At 40.8% G+C, this 27,008-nt stretch overlaps 1 protein-coding gene across 3 annotated transcripts in view; it reads left to right on the top strand.

Moving 5' to 3' along the window:
- The window catches only part of LOC143933862 (uncharacterized), a 164,861-nt gene that overhangs the window by 78,037 nt on the left and 59,816 nt on the right, over positions 1-27,008 (top strand). For all 3 annotated transcript variants that reach the window (XM_077456949.1, XM_077456947.1, XM_077456948.1), the window contains one exon: positions 15,066-15,158. In XM_077456949.1, coding sequence (XP_077313075.1) covers positions 15,066-15,158 — 93 coding nt within the window. The remainder of the gene's footprint in view (positions 1-15,065; positions 15,159-27,008) is intronic.

Below are 27,008 nucleotides of genomic sequence, written 5' to 3'. Positions count from 1 at the left end.
TAAAAAGGGGCTGAAAAATTGGGCCTTAGCCACTGGTGGCGGTGCCCAGAACCAAAAATGTTCTTCCAAGCTATCAGCAGGATCATTGAGGAGGAAGAGCATAGTCAGTCAACATAACTGGATACTTACTTGGCATCAGCATAGGCAGTCTTGAAGGGATGTGACATTTCAAAAAAACAGGGGCTGAAAAATTGGGCCTTAGCCACTGGTGCTGGTGCCACGACACTGCAACCCCTCACAGATACTCTAGTTCGAGTGCAGGAATGAGCCCTGCTGCAAAGTATTGCATCAAAAATTGTAATTACATGCCCCTGTTAAAAAGGGGCTGAAAAATTGGGCCTTAGCCACTGGTGGCGGTGCCCAGAACCAAAAATGTTCTTCCAAGCTATCAGCAGGATCATTGAGGAGGAAGAGCATAGTCAGTCAACATAACAGGATACTCACTTGGCATCAGCATAGGCAGTCTTGAAGGGATGTGACATTTCAAAAAACAGGGGCTGAAAAATTGGGCCTTAGCCACTGGTGCTGGTGCCACGACACTGCAACCCCTCACAGATACTCTAGTTGGAGTGCAGGAATGAGCCCTGCTGCAAAGTATTGCATCAAAAATTGTAATTACATGCCCCTGTTAAAAAGGGGCTGAAAAATTGGGCCTTAGCCACTGATGGCAGTGCCCAGAACCAAAAATGTTCTTCCAAGCTATCAGCAGGATCATTGAGGAGGAAGAGCATAGTCAGTCAACATAACAGGATACTCACTTGGCATCAGCATAGGCAGTCTTGAAGGGATGTGACATTTCAAAAAACAGGGGCTGAAAAATTGGGCCTTAGCCACTGGTGCTGGTGCCACGACACTGCAACCCCTCACAAATACTCTAGTTGGAGTGCAGGAATGAGCCCTGCTGCAAAGTATTGCATCAAAAATTGTAATTACATGCCCCTGTTAAAAAAGGGGCTGAACAATTGGGCCTTAGCCACTGGTGGCAGTGCCCAGAACCAAAAATGTTCTTCCAAGCTATCAGCAGGATCATTGAGGAGGAAGAGCATAGTCAGTCAACATAACAGGATACTCACTTGGCATCAGCATAGGCAGTCTTGAAGGGATGTGACATTTCAAAAAACAGGGGCTGAAAAATTGGGTCTTAGCCACTGGTGCTGGTGCCACGACACTGCAACCCCTCACAGATACTCTAGTTGGAGTGCAGGAATGAGCCCTGCTGCAAAGTATTGCATCAAAAATTGTAATTACATGCCCCTGTTAAAAAGGGGCCGAAAAATTGGGCCTTAGCCACTGGTGGCAGTGCCCAGAACCAAAAATGTTCTTCCAAGCTATCAGCAGGATCATTGAGGAGGAAAAGGATAGTCAGTTAACATAACAGGATAGTCACTCAGCATCAGCATAGGCAGTCTTGAAGGGATGTGACATTTCAAAAACAATATTCGGTTACATCAGCTTCAGATGCTTGGTAGCTAGTGGTGATCCAAGACTGATTCATCTTTATAAAGGTCAGTCGATCAACCGAGTCGGTGGACAGGCGCACCCTATGATCGGTTACAAAGCCTCCAGTAGCACTGAATGTGTGTTCCAAAAGAACGCTGAATGCAGGACAGGCCAGTAACTCAATTGCATACTGTGCAAGCTCTGGCCAGTGATCCATACTCAAGACCCAGTAACCCAGAGGATTTTCAGTGGGAAAGGTGCCCAAGTCTTACCTTGCCCCTAGGTATCCCTGCACCATGTAAATCAGACGCTGGCGATGGTTGCTGGAACCGATCATACCTTGGGGCTGCAAACTAAAAAGTTGTCTGAACGCATCAGTCAAATGGCCACCTTCTCCACCGCTCCTTCTATGACTGATCAAATCCTCAGCAACACGTTGTCCAGGACCAGGAATTTGTAATCTCCCAGTCACTGGGAACGTGTTGCACAGACCTTTCTGCAAGGCCTCCTCTGCTCTCTCTGTGATGGCAAGATAAGGTCCGCAACCTTATCCTTGTACCGTGGATCAAGGAGAGTGGCCAGCCAGTAATGATCCCTCTCCTTGATCCGCTGAATATGAGGAAAAGACTGCGTACTTGCGTAGCCCCTTGTATGCCTACGGAGCACTGCTGGTTTCCGAGGACAAAGAGCAGGAAGAGGCCATGGAGGAAGAAGAAGAGGAGGGGTGGAGGAAACGAAAGAACTTGGGGGTAGCTTCAGCAGTACACTGTGCAGGTGGCACAATACACTGACTGTAACTGCTGTAGCTGCCTGTGGTATAGGACCAGAACAACACCAGCAATTAGGGTAACTTCAGGTGTGCACTGTGCAGGTGGCACAATCTACCAACTGTAACTGCTGCAGCTGCCTGTGGTATAGCACGAGAACAGCACCAGTAATTGGGGTAAATGTGGCCAATTATAGCTCTCCTCGCTGCCAGCGCTGTGATTGGTCAAGCATGCGGGTCACAGTGCATGCTTGGCCAATCATCAGCCAGCAATGCACTTCGATGCCACAGTGCATTGTGGGCTTTGAGCACCACACGTTGTGGTGCTGTGAGCACCATATGGTGCGAACGGCCCACAAAGTTCTGGCTTCGCTGAACGGGCTAACACCCGGTGTTTCAGTCGAACTTGCGTTCGACTCGAACACCGAGCTCATCCCTAGCTGTGAGTATCACTTCTATCAAGAGCACCAAAGCTCAGTGATCTTCAAATGATTACCTGTACTATATGCAAATTGTATTTCATATGCATTGTTTGTGTTTATTATTTGCAGGGTTTCTTTTTTTTTTTTTTTTGCCACATCAGCGAATTCTCTAGAGAGACAGTAATCCAAAAAGAAGGAAAGGATAAGACGGTGTGCTCCAGCTACAGACCAATTTCGTTATTAAATGTAGACACCAAATTATTTGCCAAAATACTGGCAGGTAGATTGAAAACATTGATGAACTCACTGGTTCATCCGGACCAAGTTGGGTTTGTAGTTATGAGGGAAGGTAAAGACAATGGGGTGAGAACCCTCCTATTGCTATCCCAGAGGGAGGAGATAGAATCCCTGGTTCTGCTGCTGTCGAGGAATGCTCAAAAGGCCTTTGACAGGGTAGACTGGGGATTTATGTTCCAGACATTGTAAAAAATGGGAATTGGAACAAGAATGATCCAATGGATAAAAACACTCTATTACCACCCAACAGCAACCATAAAGATTAACGAGACACCCTCCTTGCCCTTTGAGATAAAAAATGGGACAGGGTTGCCCACTGTCTCCCCTTTTATTCGTACTATCGTTGGAGCCACTACTCTGTACGATTCGAAATAATCTGGAAATCACAGGAATTAAAGTGGGGAAAGAGGTACATAAACTTGCAGGCTTTGCAGATGATGTATTGTTCTATATTAGCAATCCGAAGGACACATTACCCAAGTTAAATAAGGCCCTGGAATATTATGGGGAAATGTCGAACTTTAAAATTAATCAAATAAAATCTGAAATATTAAATATCAACCTCAATAAACAAGAAGTACAACAGATCCAAAAAGAATGTAAATTCACGTGGAGAAAAAACTTGAAATATTTAGGAATAAAACTGGCAAACTCTTTTAAGAAGATGTACCAACTAAATTATATCCCACTATTAAACAAAATCAAAAGTGAACTCAGAAGATTGGGTAATAGACCACTATCTTGGTTGGGACGAATAAACACATTAAAGATGTTCATTCTCCCAAAGATCTTGTATAAATTTCGGATGATGCCGATTAAAATCCCTGCTGGTTATTTCTCAAAGTTGAAATCTCTATTGCTTAAATTTGTATGGAAGAATAGAAAACCAAGGATCTCCTTTTTAGTGCTAAAACGGGAGAAAAAGCGAGGGGGGCTTGCAGTCCCTGATATATACAATTATTACAAGGCAACAGTGCTGGCTAGAATAGTCAACTGGGTGGGGGAGAAAGGAAAAGAGAAAAGATGGGTAAACTTAGAATATATATATATATAGTAAGGCACATTTAGGCAAACTAGTGTGGAACCCTCCAAAATTTAGGATCTTAGATGTGAACACAAATGAGATGACATGAATAGTATTTAAGATTTGGGAGGAGGCCTATAAAAAATTAAATGGACACTACAATTCACCATTTATTGCACTGAAGGAAAATGAGTTCTTCCCACCAGGGAAAAAGGAAATAGGAGGTAATTGGATAAAAAAAGAAAAAATACAATTAAAAGATATTATGAAAGAAGGGAAACTTAGAACACTTGGAGAACTAGAGCACACGGGTCTAATGGTTATTAGTGGATAGCGGTATCTCCAGCTGGCCCACTTTATTGGAAGTTTACCCCAACCAATAAGATCTGGAGAGGAATTGACCACCTTGGAGCGACTCTGTATAACAGACAATTGTATCCAGGATGTATGGATTGTTAGTGTCACTGGGAGAGCCGGAAACCCCCGACATACATTAAAAAATGGGAAAAGGAGTTAGGAACACAGAGGGATAAGGACACAATAAGTAAAATATTGAAATTAACACATAGTTCCGCAATAGACAGTAAAACAGCTGATATGAACTACAAGTGCCTTATTAGATGGTATAACACTCCGGATAAGACTGCGAAATACCAACAGGGAAGATCTGGAGAGGCTGTAAAACCATAGGAACAATAGCACACTTATGGTGGGGATGCCCAAAAATTAAAATCTATTGGGGAAAGATCTTGCAAAAGGTAAGAGAAATAACTAAAATAAGTGTGAAGGCGGATCCTTGGATTGTACTTTTTCATGCTACAAAGAGCGACGTAAAACAATATCAAGAAACTATAATCCCACACCTTCTTAACGCAGCGAAAAAAATAATTCCTAAAAATTGGCAGGAAGTGGAAAGTCCAACAATGTGGGAGTGGGTAGATGCAGTCGAAGAGACATACAAGATGGAAAAGCTAAGTAGTGGAGATGATAATAAAAGAGAAGCAGTAATAAAAAAATGGAAATGTTGGAAAGATTTTAAGAAAGATTGGAGTTATGCAGAATACTTAAGACCAAAATAGAATTTATAAGGGAGGAGGATAAGAAAAGAGGGAAAAATACTGACATATAACTAGGGAAAGGGTGGGAGATGGGGATTGGGAATAATAAAATAGATGTATGATGAATAAAAGATTTGTATTTAAAAAGGAAAAGATATTCATTGATATTGACATCCAAAAAAAAAAGTGATAAGCTACAATGATGTGAAGACGGAAGGAGACAATGTTGAACGGAAAGTTGATTTGCAGGGTTTCTATTAAGTTGCGAGGTGTGCTATCCTTCTAGTGTTGGACTATATTAAGTCGGGCTGCTAAAAGTATATGACCCCATTACTCTCATATTGGTTGAAATGAACTCTATATCTATTGACAGAAGTGCCATACCCGGGGAAGGTGTAACTTTTATTTCTATAACCTGCTCAATTATATTGAAAATGTGAGACCAGTATTTTTCAATATGTGGACAGGACCACAGGATGTGCGGTAGTGTCCCATGTCCCACGCAAATCCTTCAGCATTCTGAGGATGTCTCAGGGGCGAATTTTGATATGGGGTAAGGTACCATTGCAATATAATTTTTTGATACAGTTCCCACAGGTCGACACTTCTGGTAGATGCATATGTTATACTAAAGGCTTTCTTCCATTGATCCTCACTGTATTCTTTCCCAGAGTTCCTTTCCCAGGCTTGTATATTGGTTGTTTTGCTGAATATCTGTTTGTTTTGTAGCTATTTATATATTAATGACATGCCTTTGAATCTTGTGTTAGTGGTTGTGTAGTATAAGGCTACTTGCCAGGGTAGGTGGGTGATTAGTTTGTTATCATGTTTCAGTAAATGGGAGATTTGGATATATTTGTAGAACTCTGATGGGGGAATAGAATATTCAAGTTGTAGCACTCTGAATGTTTTAAGGGCAGGGCCTACAAACAAATCCTCCAATAGAAGAGCTTTGGTGGTGCAGCAATTAGTCAAGGATATATCAGGTATCAGCAGTGAAATAGCTGTTATCTGGAATTTTAGAGGGGTAAGGGTACCTGTGGTGGATATAGATTTGTGGAGGTAGCATCAGGTCTCTACAGATGCCTGTATGGTAGGGGCTGCTGTGGATGTTGTGGATGGGCGGAAGGGGCTGGTTATAAGGTAGTTATATACCTTACCTCCTATAACTTGGTGCTGTTCAAGCTCAGCCCAGAGAGTGTTGTGGCGTGTGGAAAACCATTCTTTTAGTTGAGCTAATATGGTTGCTGCATGATAGTCTTTTATGTGCATGTGCCCCACACCTCCTGCCTGCTTAAATTTGATAAGCTTATTAAAGGCACAGCATTCTTTTTTCTCCACCCATAAGAATCTATTTAGCTCTGACTTTTAGCATGTCTTACTTCTCTGGGTAGGCCCAGTCCTAGGAAGTATGATTTAGTTTCATTGACTTGATAGTAGGATATGGAATTAAACATCTGCAATGCTTGGTGTACTGAAGCCAAGGACATTGCAACATCATCAATAAGCACCAATATTATATCGTCAGCGAATAAACTAATGGTATGCATCTTGTCATTAATTGAGAATCCTGTAATATTAGGATGTTGACATATGTATTCGGTCATAGTTTCCATGAGTCAGTTAAAAATTAGTGGAGAAAATGGACACCCCTGGCAGGTTCCATTTGTTATGTTGAAAGGGTTTGAAAGTATACCCGAGATATAGACCTGGGCCAAAGTGGTTGTATACAGTGCCATAATGGCTTGAAATATCTGGCCCATAAAGCCAAATCCATTCAGGACCTGTGCCAGGTACTCCCAATGGATCCTATCAATTTCTTCTCTGCGTCCAGAGCTAGGAGCAGAGAAGGCGTCCTAGTTTTTTTGGCAAGGTGAATAATAGTAATCAGGCGTCTAGTAGCATCAGCCGTCTGATGACCTTTTGTAAATACAGACTGATCTGGATGGATAAGGGATACGCCGATCTACTGGTGATCATATTTGGCATATATCTTTAGATCATTATTGAGTAATGATTTGGGACAAAGATTTTGTGGTGTGTTAGGTTTCTTCCCTGGCTTCGGCAGTGCAACAATTATTGCTTTGAGCATTTCAGAAGGGAAAGAGGAGGAGGAGGCAGAATGATTTTATATCTCTGTTGGGTATGGAGCCAATATGTCTCTGAATGTCTTGAAATATTCCCCTGTGAAACTGTCTGGTCCAGGCGACTTGTTGCTGGGTAATAAGTCTATAGTTTGGGAGATTTCTAGTGCAGTGAATGGGGAGTTTAAAGTGCCCAGTTGTTCCTCTGTGAGTTGTAGAAGTTTAATTTTGTCAAGAAATTTAGTAATCATGGAGGATGTGGGTTGGATGATGTTTGGGTCTTGCGTCAAGTTATAAAGTGAGCCAAAGTAGGTGCTAAAAGCATCCGCAATGGCCTGAGGGAGATACAGTTTAGACTATTTGGTTCTCTGGGTGGATAATGTAGAGGATTTTGACCTTATGTATATGCCCTCTAAGGCAAGCGGCTAATCATTTTCCTGCTTTGTTACCATTCGCATAATAGGAAATTTTAAGCTTCATAGAAGCCTTTTCAAAGTCCTCTAGTGGTATTAAACGGAGGTCATATCTGAGTTTGGTTAATTGTTCAGATATTGCTGGAGATGTGTTGGTTTTATTTTGGGCTTCAAGGGTTTGAATCTTAGAAGAAATATCATGTATTTGCTGCCCCCCCCCTTCCTCTTAGCCCTTTCTCCCAGTTTAATAAGGAGACCCTGCGTAAACTTTTTTTGAGCGTTCCAGGTTACAAAGGAATCAATAACAGAATTTGCGTTGTACTCAAAAAATTCAAGCAATTTCTTTCTTAATTCAGATTTGTAAAGATAAGCCTATAATAGCTGCTGGTTGGATCTCCAAAGAAACAAGAGATTGATATTAGATGTGTCATCAACCAGCAGCGATACTACGGCATGATCCGACTAAGTGATATTGTTGATCTTAAATCCTTTTATTTTGGTTAGCAACCGTTTGTCTGTTAAAAAGAGGCCAAGTCTTGTGTAGACTATGGCTTGTGTAGAAAAAAGAATAGTCTCTTTCTGTGGCGTGTAGGCATCTCCATGCATCATAGAGATCAAACTGGAAAAGCAGGGGTTGGAGTGAATGTTTAGGTCTACTAGAGAGCATGGTGGAGTCCATTTTAGGGTCAGGGGTAGAATGAAGTCCCCACACAACAGCAGGTATCCCTGTTGGATTTGGTTGACCTTCTTTAGGACTCTGTGGAACAAGCGAGTTTCGTGTTCATTTGGAGCATATACATTTACCTTGCATTTACCATGCAGTTTAAAGGCAATGGTGTCTCTTACAGCAGTAAAAGTAAAAGATATGTGGGAATTTGGGGTTGAAACATTTAGGCTGAGCATGGGTATGAAAGTGCATTTCCTGGGTGCAGAAAATGTTGCATTTGTTTTGTGCCTCTATCCATAATGTCCTGCTTTTGCAGAGTGGTTAAGTCCCTTGGCGTTGATAGTTAAGAAGGCTATGGTCATCATGAAATAAGTATGGAGGATTTTGTGTCGCATTTTCTGGTAACACTTATATGAGACAATGATCTTGGGGTAGAATCTCCAAAAGCAATAGCTGCCCAGATCCAGGCATTTGGATTTGAGGTTGTGGATTGACATGTCCTTCAAAGTGAAAGGGTGCACGTGACTCTGACTGCGGGTATAAACACTGGTTAACTGTAGTGTAGTATAACGTCTCTGGGTATGTTGTCAGGTAGGTGTGAGGGCTTTGGCAAGCAGTGGATCCCATCCACTGTGATATCTAATTCTGTTAGTTCCGGCAAAATGGATGTAAAGAGTTGCGACACATATTTACACAGATCAGATTGCTGGACCGATTCTGGGACTCCCCTAATTTTGAAATTGTTCCTTCTAGAATGATCCTCAATGTCTGCAAGTTTGGCTTTACCTACCTCAATTTCATCCTCATTATTATCATGGGCATCCACCAGATCATTGATGGTGGTTTCAAATTCCTCCATCTTTGTTTTTGATCTACCCTGGGTGATGTTGCTCGCAGTTCTACTCCAAACATGTGTACACCGGACATCATGTCAGCGTGCAGTGAACTTCTTAAAGAAACTAAGATGTCCTTTAATGTGGGGTCTAGCACTGGCTGATTATTTGTGGGGAAAAGATCAATCAAATTTGGGAGATCTATAGTGTACTCCCCTGAATCACCTCATGGCTGGAATCCATTGCATCCAGTCTTAATCGCACCTTCTCTGGGCTCTCTGAAGTAGGAGTGTGAAGGGGAGACTGTGGGCTTTTAGATGATGCGTTCCTTTTTGCTGAATTGCCTTTTGCAGGTCCCTGCTGAGGTATGCTGGACATGGTGAGCGCTGATGAGCCTCCACGATCTTGCCTATGCTCAGGTTAGTCAGTCAGTAAGTTTCTGCGGCCTCTGGTTCTCCTTTTTCTTCCTGGACATGTTTGGTCGGGTCCCCGGGTTCTGTCTCGGTTCCAGCGTACTTGGTGGGCTTTGATTCAGGATCTTCAGCCCCCTGTGTGCCGATATTACCCTGATTGCTGTGGAGCTTCTCTTTTAAGAGTCCATCGCTGTCTGTGGCAAGCTCCGCCCCTCCCTACAAACTTTTTTTTTTCTTGATGAATGTCCCCAAGGGCAGTACCCGGACCCCCATAACCATGTATGCCCAATTACTTGCATATAAGTATTCAAAATAGTCACTTTTGATTTTTCCACTTTGAGTTCCATAAACTTCAATGGGATTTTATATTGGGTTTTGAACTTTTGCGATGCTTGAAAGTTCTGAACCGAACAGGGGTCATTCGGCCCATCGCTAAATTGTATATATATAAACACTTTATATACTGTATACAGTATACATTATATAATCACACACTGAGCTTCTCTTTCATATGTACTGTATGTGCACAGGAACAGGATATGTTATACCTATAGCAAACCAGGACCTCAACCACATTGTACAGTTGTACACACTGAAGAGAAGAGAACGAGGGAAGGATGCGCCAGCTAAGTGTAGTATCCCAGGTGTTTATTACTAAAAAACAGGATTAAGAGCCCTTACAAGATGCAAATGTAAATGGGCTCATCTGTTTATATAGGCCTGTAAAAGGAGCTGAATACTCTGAGCTCATAGCGTTGCCTTTCACTTGTCAGTGATCTCCTGTCTCTGTTTGATGATGTCATACCTGTGGGACACTCCATGCTGCCAGAGTGTGACGTCTTGACTCCTCAAGGCTCCAGGAACTGCTTCTCTCTCTTCAACTGAGAGGCTGGAAAACACCTCACACACCCACGACATTCCCATGATGACAGCCGGGATGCCAGCCCAGAAGATCTATATACAGATGGCCCATTTACATTTGCATCTTGTAGTCCTGTTTTTCAGTAATAAATACCTGGGATACTACACTTAGCTGGTGCATCCTTCTCTTTTTATCTTTGTTTCCTTTGGTTTAACAGAGTTGTCATAACTCTGAGGACAGCAGCCGCAGGCTCTTATAAACCACCCAAGCATATACCCACCATCACAGCCCAGTGATCCCAATGGACTGCCTGTTAATCCCAGATCATCATGTTTATGTGTTTTTAAAAACATTTCTCCTTAGTTGGCCTAACTGTTTGAATTCTCCATGCACCAGTTCTTCTCCTCCGTACACACTGAAGAGCACGACACGATTTGCTAGATAGATTTGGGGATTTTACATTTCAAGCATACCATAGTGATTTATGCCTGTTCTTGTTCATTTCCACTTAGTAAGTCATGCCCATACCATCTTGAGAATGCTCTCAGTGCTGTGGTAAATTAGGTTGGGTCTTTCTGTACTTTCTGCTATATTACTACTAACAGAAATCTATCAAATATGCTTGACATTTGTGCCCAAAATAGATAAATACATTTTTCAAATATATGTTAAAAAACTTAGAATCTATGACCTTCTGCACTTTAAAAATCTTACTTATTAATTCCAAAGTTAGAATGCCTCATGGATGTTTAATGAAAACAAATGTCCATTTGCTTTGCATTTTGTGAACAGATGAGTAAATCAAATATTCCAAAGCTGAAACTGATACTTCAGTGAATAGGATCATATTGCATAGCAGGTTAGCTTAGCTTTTCACTCTAGATATACTACAGTGAAACATGCTAAAATAAAGCCTCCTGTGTTAGATCATGGATAGTCCTAATTTTTGTTATTATTATGCTTTATTTACTAAGAGATTAGAGAATGTTTACTTAGAAAGTCAACGAATAAAGCAATATTTATATACTGTATATCCTGGCTGTATACAAGCTGTACACTCACTAGACATGTGCATTTGTTTTTGTCCGAATGCATTTTCATCAGAATTTCAGGTATTTTCATTATATTTATCGTTTTAACAAACGATAACGAAAGTGCAGAATCTGAAAAATGAAAGATCTTACATAAACAAATGCTTTGTTTTCGTTGTGACAACAGTTCAATATAGATAGGAGATTTAACATGACACTGACAATAACAATTTGTGTCTATCGAACCTGTGGTCGAATGTGCCTAACCTTAACTCTATTAGTCCAGGATTATTCTACATAGAGAGAAAAGATTTGACATAGAGAGAAAAGGTCGCTGCTGGAATTGGGTGGGAGAAGTAAAATAAAAATAATGATGATGATGAATGTTATTGGCTGATTGTAACCAAAGAGGAGGAGCAGTAAAATAGCTAGAACTAAGTACACACGTACAGCCAACTTACTTTCACTTACGATTGCTGGCAGAGAGAGACGTACACACTTAATCATTTCAGAAGACAGTCAATCTTAGCTGGTCCGTTTGTCAGAAAACCTAAATTATTTAGCAATTAAGCATAAGCACAGCAGCAGAACAATACAGCTACAGCTCAACTTAACTTTTTCATAATAATCTGCTGCTATTGTGTTAGTGTTGTGAACCTGATAGTGTTGCTAGTGTTGTGATAGCCTCAGAGGCTGCCCGTGTTGTGGGGGGGTGGGGGGTTAGGGGGGGATTTATTATTATAGATTCTATATTATAGATTGAGATTCTATATACCCTATCTTGTTATCTGTCTGATCAGTGATCACTATCACCAGTCCATTTTCTGTTTGAACTATATACATTCAACGTGAACGACAAAGATTCAAGAAGGCAGTGAAAAACATACAAACGGCGAATCTTTGGCTTATGATGTCTGTCGAAAGTTCTTAGAAGATTCGACGGAGCAGCTAAACTATACGGAGTCATACAGTTTAGCTGCTCCATTGAATCTTCTTTAAACATTCGACAGACACCATAAGCCTTCAATGACAGATTCAAACTTTAATTAATTTGGATTTTCGGACTAATGCAAAACAAACGAATAAACAAAATGAATAAAAACTAATTTTGGGAGTAACTAAATAAATGTATTTTTCGGAAGAAAACAGAATTCTGAAACAAAATATTTCAGTGTACACATGTCTAACACTCACTATGTTACATTGAAGCAAAGAGTAATTTCTTCAGTGTTGTCACATGAAGATATAATAAAATATTTACAAAAATGTAAGGGATGTGCTCACTTTTGTGAGATACTGTGTATATATATATATATATATATATATATATATATATATATATATATATATATATATAAACATAATTTTTTTTTGTTGCAAAGAATATCCAATTATGTGCAAGGAAAAATTATATTAGTGCACTTTCAACAAAAACTGTTGTTAATCCATACCAATTAGTTGTTGACTGACTACTGTACTTTGAGAATTGTACTGTTACTACTCCTATTTGATATGCTCGTTGTACTCTTGTACTATTCTTATAAACAATAAAAATGTTATAAAAAAAACCTCTCTGATCCTTTTTGTATTTGCAATAAACATTTTCAGGACAAGTTTTCAGGGGCACCCCCTTCTTCCAGGTCCATGCAGTGGTTCCATGTCCTGAACTAAATCAGGCCACATGCCCTCAACATGGGAGGGGGTGAGTGCTTTGGGGCAGGGGGGTCTGCGGCCAGGGGAGCTTATCGAAATCCGGAAGTACATTGCACCCCTACTCATTCACCATAAGTGTCAAATATAAAGAAAAATAGTAGATGGTTTTTGACAAGTCCTTTATTAAAAAAAGTAAAAAAAAAAAAAAAAAAGAAAAAACAATGTCCCCGATGTAGATCACGATGCTGACACCACCGCCAGAACCGAAAAAAAAAGCTCTGCCATCAATGCAGGCTAACAAGCTACTGCAGACTCCACTGTTTGACAGTTCTTATACTGTATATGTATGGGGTGAAGCATGCACTGATCAGTGATGTCACAAGGGGGTGGAGCCACCAGGGGATATCACCAGGTGGCCCTGCCCCTTACCTATTTAAGAACTGTGAAATGGCAATGCAGGCATTTGGCAGGCAGCCGCCCTTGCGGGTAGAGCTTTTTTTTCAGGTCCGGTGAGAGCTTTTTTTAGGCCCAGTGGTGTGGCAGACGTCGTGATTGACGATGGATCTACACCAGGGAACATTGTTTTTTTATTTTTTTAATAAAGGAATAGTAAAAAAACGTGCACTGTTTTTATTTATTTTTTACACTTTTTTTTAATATGTAGGGGTACAGTCGATCATTTTTGGACCTATCGAATTTCTTATTATTCTGAAAATTTGGAATTAGTTTCAAAAATGTTTTCAAAACCTATAATGAAATATGTTACTATTCGTTACTATTTCATTTGGAGATTCGGATATATCCGAATACCTGACTAACCAAAAATTTGTCTGAATTTGTATTCGGACCGAAATGATTTGCACATGTCTACTAACTACGTCAAACTAGCCAATATGATCAGCACCAATGGTTTCCAAACTGTCACTGTTTCATTCATAGGGAAATGTGCACACTTCCTTTTTTACACATCCCCTTAGTTTACACAGAATGATACATTTAGCTTAAGGCTTTGCAAAGAAACTATATACCACGCTTGCACTTGCACTACCAGATCTATGACTTTCTTTCTCACTTGAATTCCATCCTGTACTTTCACAATTGGAGACAGCCAACCAATAAGTATATAATTCAGAAGGACAGAAAAGCAGGGAGCTTGAGTGAGGAGTTATTTCTTCTTATATTGATATCGGCAAGGACATGTGCAACATAAACACTATTATGCCCATCCTTTTCATGATACAGATTGCACTCAATGGTCTTATTCAATAAACTAGCAGAAAGGCACATAGGATTAATGAATAAGTGAGGGAGGGGTTGGGAGAGTAGAAGCTGTCATCTTAAAATCAAGAAGATGGAGGAATAAGAGATTCAATGAACATGCAACAGTTTCAAAGCTGTCTATCACATATACTTTACAGATGGTGACTGCTGCTAACACCTTTATAATATTATTATATTACTAGGGGACAACGTCACCCTTATCTGTATAAACTTTGTAACTTAACTATTGCTTCCAATGTGTTAAATGTGTGATAACATAAATGTATTTCTACTTTCTTAACTAAAAATAAAGAAAATAAAGAAAACTAAAAGCTTTTTTTTTTTTTGCTTATACTGCTGGTATACTGTTTTTATCTCAATGAAAGAGGCTTTGTAACTCGATGGCGGCATAATTGCTGTTTTTCTATCCAAAAAGTTTGCAAAGCATCTCTAATATTTGGTTGTGCTATTCATTTGATATCAGAATACCTTATGAGTGTTTCCAAGGATTTCTATTTGGAATCTTGTTTTATCCAAAATCTACCTAGGTACCTGGTGTTTAGGATCAAGAGGACTAACAATAAGAATGAAGGTCCATTTAGTGTGTAGACGGGAATAGGTTGGATTTGCTATGCTTGTTACAACTAATGCACCTATGAAACGCGTAGCTTTCATGTTATGTTCATGTTGCTATATATCATATAAGTTCCAGCAGTAGTGCTTCCTAAGTGACCCACACATAAAGAGAATGTGTAGTATTTTATAATACATTGTTACCATAAATCAAGGATGTCTGTAATCCTCAGCAATTTTTTTTTTTTTACATTTTATTTATTTACCAGCCTCACAGATGGCATTTCTAGAGAAAATGCGGAGCACAGAAAAGGAAAAGACAAGCAATACACTATCCCTACTGAGCACAATCAGAATGATAGGTAAGTTACTTTACAAACACCTCTACTGAGACCGGTTCGGTTCACACCAGAACATGCGAACAGGCAAAAGGTCTGAGCGAACATGCAAACCCTATTAAAGTCTATGGGACACGATCATGAGAAATTAAAAGTGCTAATTTGAAAGGCTTATATGCAAGTTATTGCCATAAAAAGTGTATGGGGACCAAGGAACTGCCCCAGGGGACATGTATCAATGCAAAAAAAGTTTTTTAAAACAACAGTTTTTTTAGAAGCAGTGATTTTAATAATGCTTAAAGTGAAACAATAACCATGAAATATTCCTTTAAATATGATGCCTGGTGGTCCCCTTAGTCTTCCTGTAACATGGCACATCTGTAGCATGTATAGAACTGTGCTGCAGCAAAATTATATTTCTAAAGAAAAAAATTACCGTAATTCCACCTTGCTCGCAGCTGCAAAGTATGCCAGCTCCCGGCAATATAGATGAAAAATCAAGGAAAAAATTTGTGTGGATTCCCCCCAGTTCCCTTTGGGTTTGGCATATATTTTAACCACCTCAGCCCCGGAAGAATTTACCCCCTTCCTAACCAGGCCATTTTTTGGGATATGGCACTGTGTCCCTTTAACTGACAATTGCGCGATCGTGCGACGGTGTACCCCCAAAAAAAAAATGATGTCCTTTTTTTCCCACAAATAGAGCTTTCTTTTGGCGGTATTTGATCACTGCAGTTTTTATTTTTTGCGCTATAAAACAAAACAAGAGTGACAATTTAGAAAAAAACACAATATTTTTAACTTTTTGCTATAATAAATATCCCAATTAAAAAAATATATATTCTTCATCAGTTTAAGCCAATATGAATTTTTCTATATATTTTTGGTAAAAAAAAATGCAATAAGCGTATATTGAGTGGTTTGCGCAAAAGTTAAATTTTCTACAAAATAGGGGATAGATTTATGAAATTTTTATATTTTTTACTAGCAATGGCTTAGATTAGTGATTTTTATTGGGATTGCGACATTGCAGCACACAGATTGGACACTTTTGACACTTTTTTGGAACTATTGACATTTATACAGGGATCAGAGCTAAAAATACCCACTGATTACTGTATAAATATCACTGGCAGGGAAGGGGTTAACACTAGGGGGTGATCAATGGGTTAAATTGTGTTCCTTAGGTGTGTTCTAACTGTGAGGGGATTGGACTGACTGGTGGAAGAGACATATCATTGTTCCTACTTAGTAGGAACACACAATCTGTTTCTTCTCTCCCGACCAGCCAGGGATTTTTGTGTTCCTGCTCTCGTGCCCGCAAACCGCGGGTAGCCAGCGGGGATCACGTCCACCGGCCACGTGCCTTGGGTCCCATGCTGCATGCCTGCTATGGCTTTTAAAGGAGCTGATCGGGAAGCAGTTAAGGGGAACTCAATGCCAAAATAAAAAAAATTAAAAATTGGCATGGGGCCCCCCAAAATCCATACCAGACCCTTATCTGAGCAAGCAGCCTGGCAAGCCAGGAAAGGGGGTAGACGAACAAGTGCCCCCCCCCTGAACCATGCCAGGCCACTTGCCCTTAACATGGGGAGCATGCTTTGGGGTCCCCCCAAAGCACCTTATCCTCATGTTGATGGGGACAAGGGCCTCTTCCTATCAACCCCCGGTCATTGGTTGTTGGGGTCGGCCGGTGCAGGGGTTAACAAGGGGGTTCGTCGAGAGGTGGGATTGAAGATGGATGGACATCGCGGGACACTTTTTATTTTTTTAATAAAGGAACTGTCAAAAACTTTCTGTGTTTTTTTACAATGTACCCAATACCCATTCACATGGAGGGCCGAGATCTGGGAGCCTCCTTATTAAAGGGAGCATCCAGATTCTGATAACCCCCTGCCTGCAGACCCTGAGAACCAATGCCCAGGGTTGTCAGGAAGAGGCCCTTGTCCCCATTGACATGGGTACAAGGTGCTTTGGGAGGGCCCAAAGGTACCCTTCCCATGTTGAGGGCAAGCAGCCTGGTATGGCTCAGGAGGGGAAGGGGTGCTTGCTCACTCCCCCCTTCCTGGCCTGCCAGGCTGCTTGCTCAGATAAGGGTCTTGTATGGATTTGGGGGGACCCCACACCATTTTTTTTATTTCACCACGGAGTTCCCCTTAAAATCTATGCCAGACCCAAAGGGTCCGATATGGATTTGAGGTAAACCCCATGTAATTTTTTTTCTTAATTCTATCATAGGGTTCCCCTTAACCCCTTCAATGCACTGTATTATATACACATACATTAGATATATATATATATATATATATATATATATATATATATATATATATATATATACATACACTGTATATATATATTGGACTGCCTGCACTGTATATATAGTCTACACTGAATTCCCTGTATATATCGTCTACATGGAATGCATTGTATATGTGTATATGTGTATATATATATATATATATATATATATATATATATATATATATATATATATATATATATATATATATTAAACTGCCTGCACGCCACTAACTAACCTGCCTAAACTAGCTCAAGTTCTCAATCTCCTCCATGTATCACACTCCATACTTCTGCCATGTAAGCAGCCTTATATAGTGTGGGGTGTGGACTTACCCCCCCGGGCCATGATTGGCCAAAGGCACCCAACTTTTGCCCAATCATGGCTCTTACAGCAGATTGTGCTTTAATTGGCCAAAGCATGCAGGTCAGGTGCATGCTTTGGCCAATCAGCAGCCATCGATGCATTATGATCTCGCAGTGCATTATAGGGCACTCCGCGGGGCTCGAATTTGCTGCGAACACCCTATATGTCCAGTTTGTTTGCGAACAAATGAACACCCCGATGTTTGAGTCGAACTTCATACGATTCGAACATTGGGACCATTCCTAATGAACATGATATGTAAAAAAAAAAAAAAAAAAAAAATTATTGCAATTCTGTCTGCCATCATTTTTGAAATATTAAATTTGTTTATAGGGGCATATGCAAGGCTAAAGTTGTATTTTTAAGACAGTTTCCTTCACCTCGGGAAATCAGAAGCTGCCATTATAAGACAATGGGTAGATCAAACTTTCTGTAAAGTTTACAGATAGCAGTAAAAACTTGAAAAAGTGAAAAAGTATATACCACTTTCAGAGTAATGAAAAACTTTGACATAGAGTACTGTATATTCTTTCACTTACCCTTTAAATGATGACATGTTTGTTATCAGTCTCTAGTAAATACAATGCACTTATTTCAGCAACACACACTGTAACAGAAACACATCTCATGCCTCTTTAATTGATTTCAGGCTTTACAATTTCAGAAAATGGAGTCAACCTAGGGCACTGTCTCCAAACAGAATATAACATCTTTTGTTTAGAGAGCAAAGCCAAAAGCATACATAATGCTGCATAATTTCGAGATCCATATAAGCTGCTACAACATCTGCTCAGACTAGATGCTGAAAAGCCTACTGGAGCAGCAAAGAACCATTAGCAGCTCTACAACAGTACATGAGAAGGACAAAGCACTGCCTCATTTTATTCCAACACGCTAACAGATAATGTTGGTTTGAAACAACAGCTTGTGGAGAACCCACTGTAGCAGCAGAAATGCATTTCTCGAGAGCAAAGCAAAATGTAGCATTCCATTTTTTTTCTATTTTATGAAAACAAGGATGACAATAACTTAATAAACACATGATGAAGATAGCACAAAGAAACCCAAGATGAGTTTGAAATATATACTGTAGGACGCAATATAGAAAAGGTAGCGAAAAAGGATACTAATAAATGCAGATTTCTTCAACATATTGAGATGTTGTTATTGAGGTCATGCAGCAAACTGTATTCAAGTACAATAGAATAACTATGGTCTTATCGTTTTAATAAACTGTTTTACACATTACGTGTTTTGTAGTCTACTCTGCTTTAACCACTTCAATACCGGGCACTTTCACCCCTTCCTACCCAGGACAATTTTCAGCTTTCAGCGCTGTCGCACTTTCAATGACAATTGCATGGTCATTCTTCATTGTACCCAAATAAAATTTGTATCATTTTGTTCCCATTTATTTTTTGCTAAACAAACTAAAAAAGACCGAAATGTTTGAAAAAAATAGTTTTTCTTTGTTTCGATTCTTAAATTTAGTTTTCTCCTTTGCTGGGCACTGATGGGCACTGAGGAGGCAGCACTGATGGGGCGGCACTGATAAGGTGGCACTGATAAGGAGGCCACTCCCTTTTTCACACGATGATCAGCTGTGATATCTGTTAGAGGCTTCTTACCACGATTGGAGATGCGGCATGTCAGACTGACACATTGCACTCGCGATCGCTGCACTGCATGCCCCCACCGGCGAGCACCGGCATGTTATCCTGCTGGACGTCATATGACGCCCAGTCAGGATAATTGAACCACTTTCCGGCTGTCAATCTGCTACAGACTGGGTAGGAAGTGGTTAAGTATCTTTATACCCCATTCACACTTGTATGACTTGTCATACAACTTTGGACATCAAAGTTGCATGACAAGTCGTACCCCATGTTTTCTAATGATAACCATTCATATACAGTATGTGGGACTTAAAGTTGCAGTGGATTCAAAGCAGTTCATGCACTACTTTGGTCTGGCTTTCATGCAAAGGGCCATAGACTTCAAAGCTAGCCCGCATGAAAGCCCTACCTGAATGTTTTACATGCAGTAGTGAATCCGACTGCAGAGGGACAACAATTCATCCATCCAAATTTGCATCAATGTTACGTCAAAGTTGCACTCCAATGTTGCCCCATTGTTGAAGGTGTACAAGTGAGGATGGAGCCTTAAAAAAACAGACCCCCCCCCCCCGCGCTGTGTCTGCCAGAAACAGCTGAATGCGGATCCCAGTGCTCGGCTTTTAAAAAAGCAAATTTTTTCCTCAGTTTAGGCCGATATGTATTCTTCTACATATTTTTGGTAAAAAAAATCACAATAAGCGCATATTGATTGGTTTGCGCACAATTTATAGCATCTACAAACTATGGGAAAGATGTATGGCATTTTTATGGCATTTTTTTTTTTTTTTTTTTACTAGTAATGGAGGTGATCTGCGTTTTTTATCAGGACTGCGACATTGTGGCGGACAGATTAGACACTTTTGACACATTTTTGGGACCATTGACATTTATACAGACATCAGTGCTATAAAAATGCACTGATTACTGTGTAAATGTCACTGGCAAGGAAGGGGGTTAACACTAGGGGGCGATCAAGGGGTTAACTGTGTTCCCTCGTGTGTGTTCTAACTGTAGGGGAATGGAACTGACTAGAAGAGATGACAGATCCTTGTTCCTAGCTAGTAGGAGCAGACGATATGTCTCTCCTCTCCTCACAGAACAGGGATGCATCCCTGTTCTGGCTCTCATGCCCGCAATCGCCGGCCATGTGCATCGGCACCCCCCACAGTGAAGTGGATGCACGCACCTGCTATTCCCTCTTAAGGGGGCGACGTACAGTTACAACGGGTCACGGGAACGGGCCAACCTGTCTCAGTATAATGATGGCGGCTGGTCAGCAAGCGGTTAAGAGCCTCATGAAATTAGATTGGCCATCAGTACATCAGAATTGAACAATTTTGAAATACTGTATATACAGTATACCATAGTTTGTAGACGCTATGACTTACCTACAGACTAAATAATATACACTTATTTTGATGTTTTTTCTTTTCCAAAGACATGTAGCAGAGTTTATTTGGGCCTATATTCATGAAGATTAGATTTATTTATTTTTTTATTGGATATGTTTTATAACAGAAAATAGAAAATATTGTTTTTATTTGTAAAATTTTCAGTCTTTATTTCATTTATATAATAAAAACAAAAACAAAACAAGTGGTGATCAGATACCACCAAAAGAAAGCACTGTTTGTGTGAAAAAAAATTAGATACATTTTGCTTGGGTACTCTTTTCGCATGACGGGCAATTAAAGTAGTGTATTGCTGAATAGCAAAACATGGCCTGGTTATGAAGAGGGTAAACTCTTCCGGAGCTTAAATGGTTAAACAAATGAAAGGATTTCGCTAGTAGAAAGGTGCATGAATTGAATACCACCAGTCATCCGTTAAAAAAAAAAAAAAAAAACACTTTTAAAGTTGACTACTTTTTCTTAAAAAAAAACACCAAGCTTGCATAGATGTTAAAATATTAATAGAGAATTAAATAAATAAGAATTGTACTTTTGTGATTGGGTTCAAGATCATAATGTCAACTAATTACCTACAGATCATCAGATACATGTACTGTATAAAACTTTACGAAATAAAAAAAACAAAAAACAAATATGTCATAGTATTCCTCTTTCTATATCAATACATGCACCACCTCCTGGGGTAAAAAAAACTGCAAGCAGACCAGACGAAAGTAACCAAGAATGGCCCAATCAGCATATATGTCACAATGGATCCTCCAGGGATATAATACAGGATCTTCAGCACCCTCTGACAGTACTCAGACATCAGAAACCTTATTCCATCATAAATGATAGATGACAGACAGAGAAAGAAAGGTTCTTATAATGTAGTAAGTTTATTAAATAACACATCTAATAAAATGAAATACAGTGCACTCACATGTTATGATGCCATAAGAAGCACCAATGTAAACAGCCTTTGTAGCACAGAAGGGGAACTGCCTCTCCTAGCCATGGAGTAAGTGTGGGTTCCATAGGCCATAAAATGATGGCCGGAAGTGATGTCACAAGGACAATATGATGACAGCAGTCCTGCCTCAACGTGTTTCGTACGCTGGCTTCTTCAGGAAGCACAGCTGCTGTCATTTTTCCAGAAACTTATATCCCCTTTACTCAAATCTGATTGGATGCTGATTAGGCCATTTTTTGTCACTTTTGTTTGGTAAGCTTCTATTTTTTCCCCCTCAAGGTGGTGCATGTATTGATATAGGAAAAGACACAATTATTTCTTTCCTATTGGCACAGTGTTGGGATGTGATTCATTCACCTATGTGTCTGGATGCTATAAGGCTTTATAAGAAAAACATTCTGTAAAATGTATCTGATGATCTGAAGGTAATTTGTTAAAATTGGGTGTATATTAACAGATTGATATAGCTCCTTACTTTTTTCACATATTCACTGGTCAAGTTTTTTTTTCAGTGTTTTTGTTTTTATCAAGTATTGTGATACATTTAAAGGGACAGCCAAATCACATTTATTTTTATATATAACTTTTAATTTTGTTAGAGTGATTAGGGGTTGGCCTCTCCTTTACAGTCACATGTTCAAAATAATGCCCATTTTTTAGTACATTTCTAAGAACATAGTAGTAACCCAATAGTGCTACCCATCTGAACTCGTGCAAATGATAAATGTCTATGTCACATGCATGTCAAAAATACATTCACAGTCCACATCCAACTCTACATGTGCTAGTGTACATGAAAATCACAATAAAATTTAAATCAATACATCAAATAAAATAAAACTGTGATGACAAATAAATAATATGATAATAAAAGTTCTATAATAACAACCAAAATGAGCATACAAAGCAATTCAAAAGTGACCAAGTCCCATTCCAAGTGAATATAATTGTGCTCTTCTCTCCAAAATATGCACTGGGTGGGATTTACTGAAATTGGTGCGTTCAGAATCTGGTGCAGCTGTGCATGGTAGCCAATCAGCTTCTAAGGCTCCATGCACACTGAAGCTCAAAAAAGCTTTTTCTGGACGCCAGATTGCTGCCAGCATTAGCGTTTATGGGAGTTTTTAATAAAAATACACAGAGGACACTCCAAAAATCCCACAGTACATTCCAAACCCCCACAATGCATTGAAAAAATAGAACGCCGAACACTAATTAATGCGTGTTTATGAGCGTTTATCAGCGTTTGTCATTTTTTTGGCCGTGAAAAACTCTGAAAGCAAAATTTCTGGCGTTCAGAAAAAAGCTAAAAAAACGTCCATGTGTACATGGACACATAGGCTAACATAGAGTGGAGTTTATGGGCTTTTAAAAAAAAACGCCCTAACTCCAATAAACTGCAGTTTATGAGCTCCCGTGTGCATGGAGCCTAACTTCAGCTTGTTCAATTAACCACTTGCCGACCGCCGCACGACGATATACGTCGGCAGAATGGCACGGGCAGGCATATGGGCGTATATATAAGTCCCTGCCTGCCCGCGGGTGGGGGGCCCGATCGGGCCCCCCCCCGGTGCCTGCGGCGGTCGGCATTTCTTCGAGAGCGATGAGGGGGCGGCCATTCATTCATGGCCACCCCCTCGCGATCGCTCTGGACGAATGGAAATCCCCGGTGACATCACTTCCTCTCCTGTAATGTAAACACAGGAGAGGAAGTGATGTATTCTCTCCTCCGTGTCGGTATTTTCCGTTCCGACACGGAGGAGAGCGGATCGGTGAGTTGCACCAACACTCTACACACACAGTAGAACATGCCAGGCACACTCACACCCCCCCTTTACCCCCCGATCACCCCCCCAATTACCCCTGCCCCCCAGTCACAGTGACACCAATGTCATTTTTTTTTTTTTTTTTTTTTTTTGCATTGGTGTCATTTGTGACTGTAATAACTGTTAGGGCAGTTAGAGTTAGCCCCCTTTAGTTCTAATGTACCCCCCTAACCCCCCCAATAAAGGTTTAACCCCGTGATCACCCCCCGTCGCCAGTGTCACTAAGGCTGGGTTCACATTGCAGCGGTTTATGAGAACGAATGTGATTCGCACCGCACTGCAGTGCAAATCACATCCGATCTCTGTGCGATTCGAGTTCAGCCATTCGCCGCACCCGCCGCACCCGCCACACCCGCCGCACCCGCCGCAAATTCGCACGGGACCCTTTTTTTGGCCCGCAGCAGAATCGGATCGCATGGGTGTTCACACTATGCGATCCGAGTTTGCAGATCGCACTGCGATATGCGAACTGATCTGGGGGTGTCAGTAACATTTCACTGACACTCCCAGCAGTTCGCATAGGGCAGTGTGAACTGCCGCCGGGAGGCATGCGATGCGGGAACCCGCCGCGGATTCGCGGCGTTTCCGCATCGCTCCAGTGTGAACCCAGCCTAATAAGCGATCATTTTTCTGATCGCCGTATTAGTGTCACAGGTGACGCTAGTTAGGCAGGTAGGTATTTAGGTTCGCCGCAGCTTTTTATAGCGCCAGGGACCCCCATATACTACCGCATAAAGCCCCCTGATTGCCCCCTAGTTAACCCTTTCACCAGTGATCACCATATAACTGTTACAGGTGACGCTGGTTGGTTAGTTATTTTTTTATAGTTTCAGGGCACCCGCCATTTATTACCTAATAAAGGTTTAACCCCCTGATCACCCGGCGGGTGTCATTTGTGACTAATAACTGTTAGGGCAGTTAGGGTTAGCCCCCTTTAGTTCTAAGGTACCCCCCTAACCCCCCCAATAAAGGTTTAACCCCGTGATCACCCCCCGTCGCCAGTGTCACTAAGGCTGGGTTCAGATTGCAGCGGTTTGAGAACGGATGTGATTCGCACCGCACTGCAGTGCAAATCACATCCGATCTCTGTGCGATTCGAGTTCAGCCATTCGCCGCACCCGCCGCACCCGCCGCAAATTCGCACGGGACCCTTTTTTTGGCCCGCAGCAGAATCGGATCGCATGGGTGTTCACACCATGCGATCCGAGTTTGCAGATCGCACTGCGATATGCGAACTGATCTGGGGGTGTCAGTAACATTTCACTGACACTCCCAGCAGTTCGCATAGGGCAGTGTGAACTGCCGCCGGGAGGCATGCGATGCGGGAACCCGCCGCGCATTCGTGGCGTTCCCGCATCGCTCCAGTGTGAACCCAGCCTAATAAGCGATCGTTTTTCTGATCGCTGTATTAGTGTCACAGGTGACGCTAGTTAGGCAGGTAGGTATTTAGGTTCGCCGCAGCTTTTTATAGCGCCAGGGACCCCCATATACTACCGCATAAAGCCCCCTGATTGCCCCCTAGTTAACCCTTTCACCAGTGATCACCATATAACTGTTACAGGTGACGCTGGTTGGTTAGTTATTTTTTTATAGTTTCAGGGCACCCGCCATTTATTACCTAGTCTCACTAGTGTACCCCTAAATTTAGGGGTGTCTACTTTCCAAAATGGGGTCATTTGGGGGGGGTTTGTGCCATCTTGGCATTTTATGGCCTTCAAAACTGTAACGCCCTTAGAAAGCCTGAAGGCGGTGCTTGGTTTTCGGGGCCCCGTACGCGGCTAGGCTCCCAAAAAGTCCCACATATGTGGTATCCCCGTACTCAGGAGAAGCAGCAGAATTTATTTTGGGGTGTCATTTCACATATGCCCATGGCATGCGTGAGCAATATATCATTTAGTGACAACTTTGTGAAAAAAAAAAAAAAAAAAAAAAGTTTGTAATTTTCCCGCAACTTGTGGCAAAATATAAAATATTCCATGGACTCAACATGCCTCTCAGCAAATAGCTTGGGGTGTCTACTTTCTAAAATGGGGTCATTTGTGGGGGTTTTGTGCCATCTTGGCATTTTATGGCCTTCAAAACTGTAATAGGTAGTGAGGAGTGAAGTCAAATATTTACGCCCTTAGAAAGCCTGAAGGCGGTGCTTGGTTTTCGGGGCCCCGTACGCGGCTAGGCTCCCAAAAAGTCCCACATATGTGGTATCCCCGTACTCAGGAGAAGCAGCAGAATTTATTTTGGGGTGTCATTTCACATATGCCCATGGCATGTGTGAGCAATATATCATTTAGTGACAACTTTGTGAAAAAAAAAAAAAAAAAAAAAAAGTTTGTAATTTTCCCGCAACTTGTGGCAAAATATAAAATATTCCATGAACTCAACATGCCTCTCAGCAAATAGCTTGGGGTGTCTACTTTCTAAAATGGGGTCATTTGTGGGGGTTTTGTGCCATCTTGGCATTTTATGGCCTTCAAAACTGTAATAGGTAGTGAGAAGTGAACTCAAAAATTTACGCCCTTAGAAAGCCTGAAGGCGGTGCTTGGTTTTCGGGGCCCCGTACGCGGCTAGGCTCCCAAAAAGTCCCACATATGTGGTATCCCCGTACTCAGGAGAAGCAGCAGAATTTATTTTGGGGTGTCATTTCACATACGCCCATAGCATGTGTGAGCAATATATCATTTAGTGACAACTTTGTGTAAAAAAAAAAAAAAAAATTTTTTTTTGTCATTATTCAATCGCTTGAGGCAAAAAAATAAAATATTCAATGGGCTCAACATGCCTCTTATCAATTTCCTTAGGGGGTCTACTTTCCAAAATGGGGTCATTTGGGGGGGTTTTGTACTGCCCTGCCATTTTAGCACCTCAAGAAATGAGATAGGCAGTCGTAAACTAAAAGCTGCGTAAATTCCAGAAAACGTACCTTAGTTTGTAGATGTGACAACTTTTGCGCAAACCAATAAATATACAATTATTGACTTTTTTTTTACCAAAGACATGTGGCTGAATACATTTTGGCCTAAATGTATGACTAAAATTGAGTTTATTGGATTTTTCTAATAACAAAAAGTAGAAAATATCATTTTTTTTCAAAATTTGCGGTCTTTTTACGTTTATATCGCAAAAAATAAAAATCGCAGAGGCAATCAAATACCATCAAAAGAAAGCTCTATTTGTGGGAAGAAAAGGACGCAAATTTTGTTTGGGTACAACATTGCATGACCGCGCAATTACCAGTTAAAGCAGCGCAGTGCCAAAGTGTAAAAAGACCTCTGGTCATTTACCAGCAAAATGGTCCGGTCTGAAAGTGGTTAAGCTTTGACAATAAGGCTCCATGCACATGCTCCATGGAGCTCATAAACTGCAGTTTATTGGAGTTTGGGCGTTTTTTTTTTAAAAAGCCCAT

The sequence above is a fragment of the Lithobates pipiens genome, unplaced genomic scaffold (genome assembly GCF_037356315.1).
Source record: "Lithobates pipiens isolate NorthernLeopardFrog02 unplaced genomic scaffold, aLitPip1_a1.2 Scaffold_27, whole genome shotgun sequence".
NCBI classification, from domain to species: Eukaryota; Metazoa; Chordata; class Amphibia; order Anura; family Ranidae; genus Lithobates; species Lithobates pipiens.
Note: the sequence above shows the minus strand (reverse complement) of the source record. Positions and strands in the feature narration are given on the sequence as shown.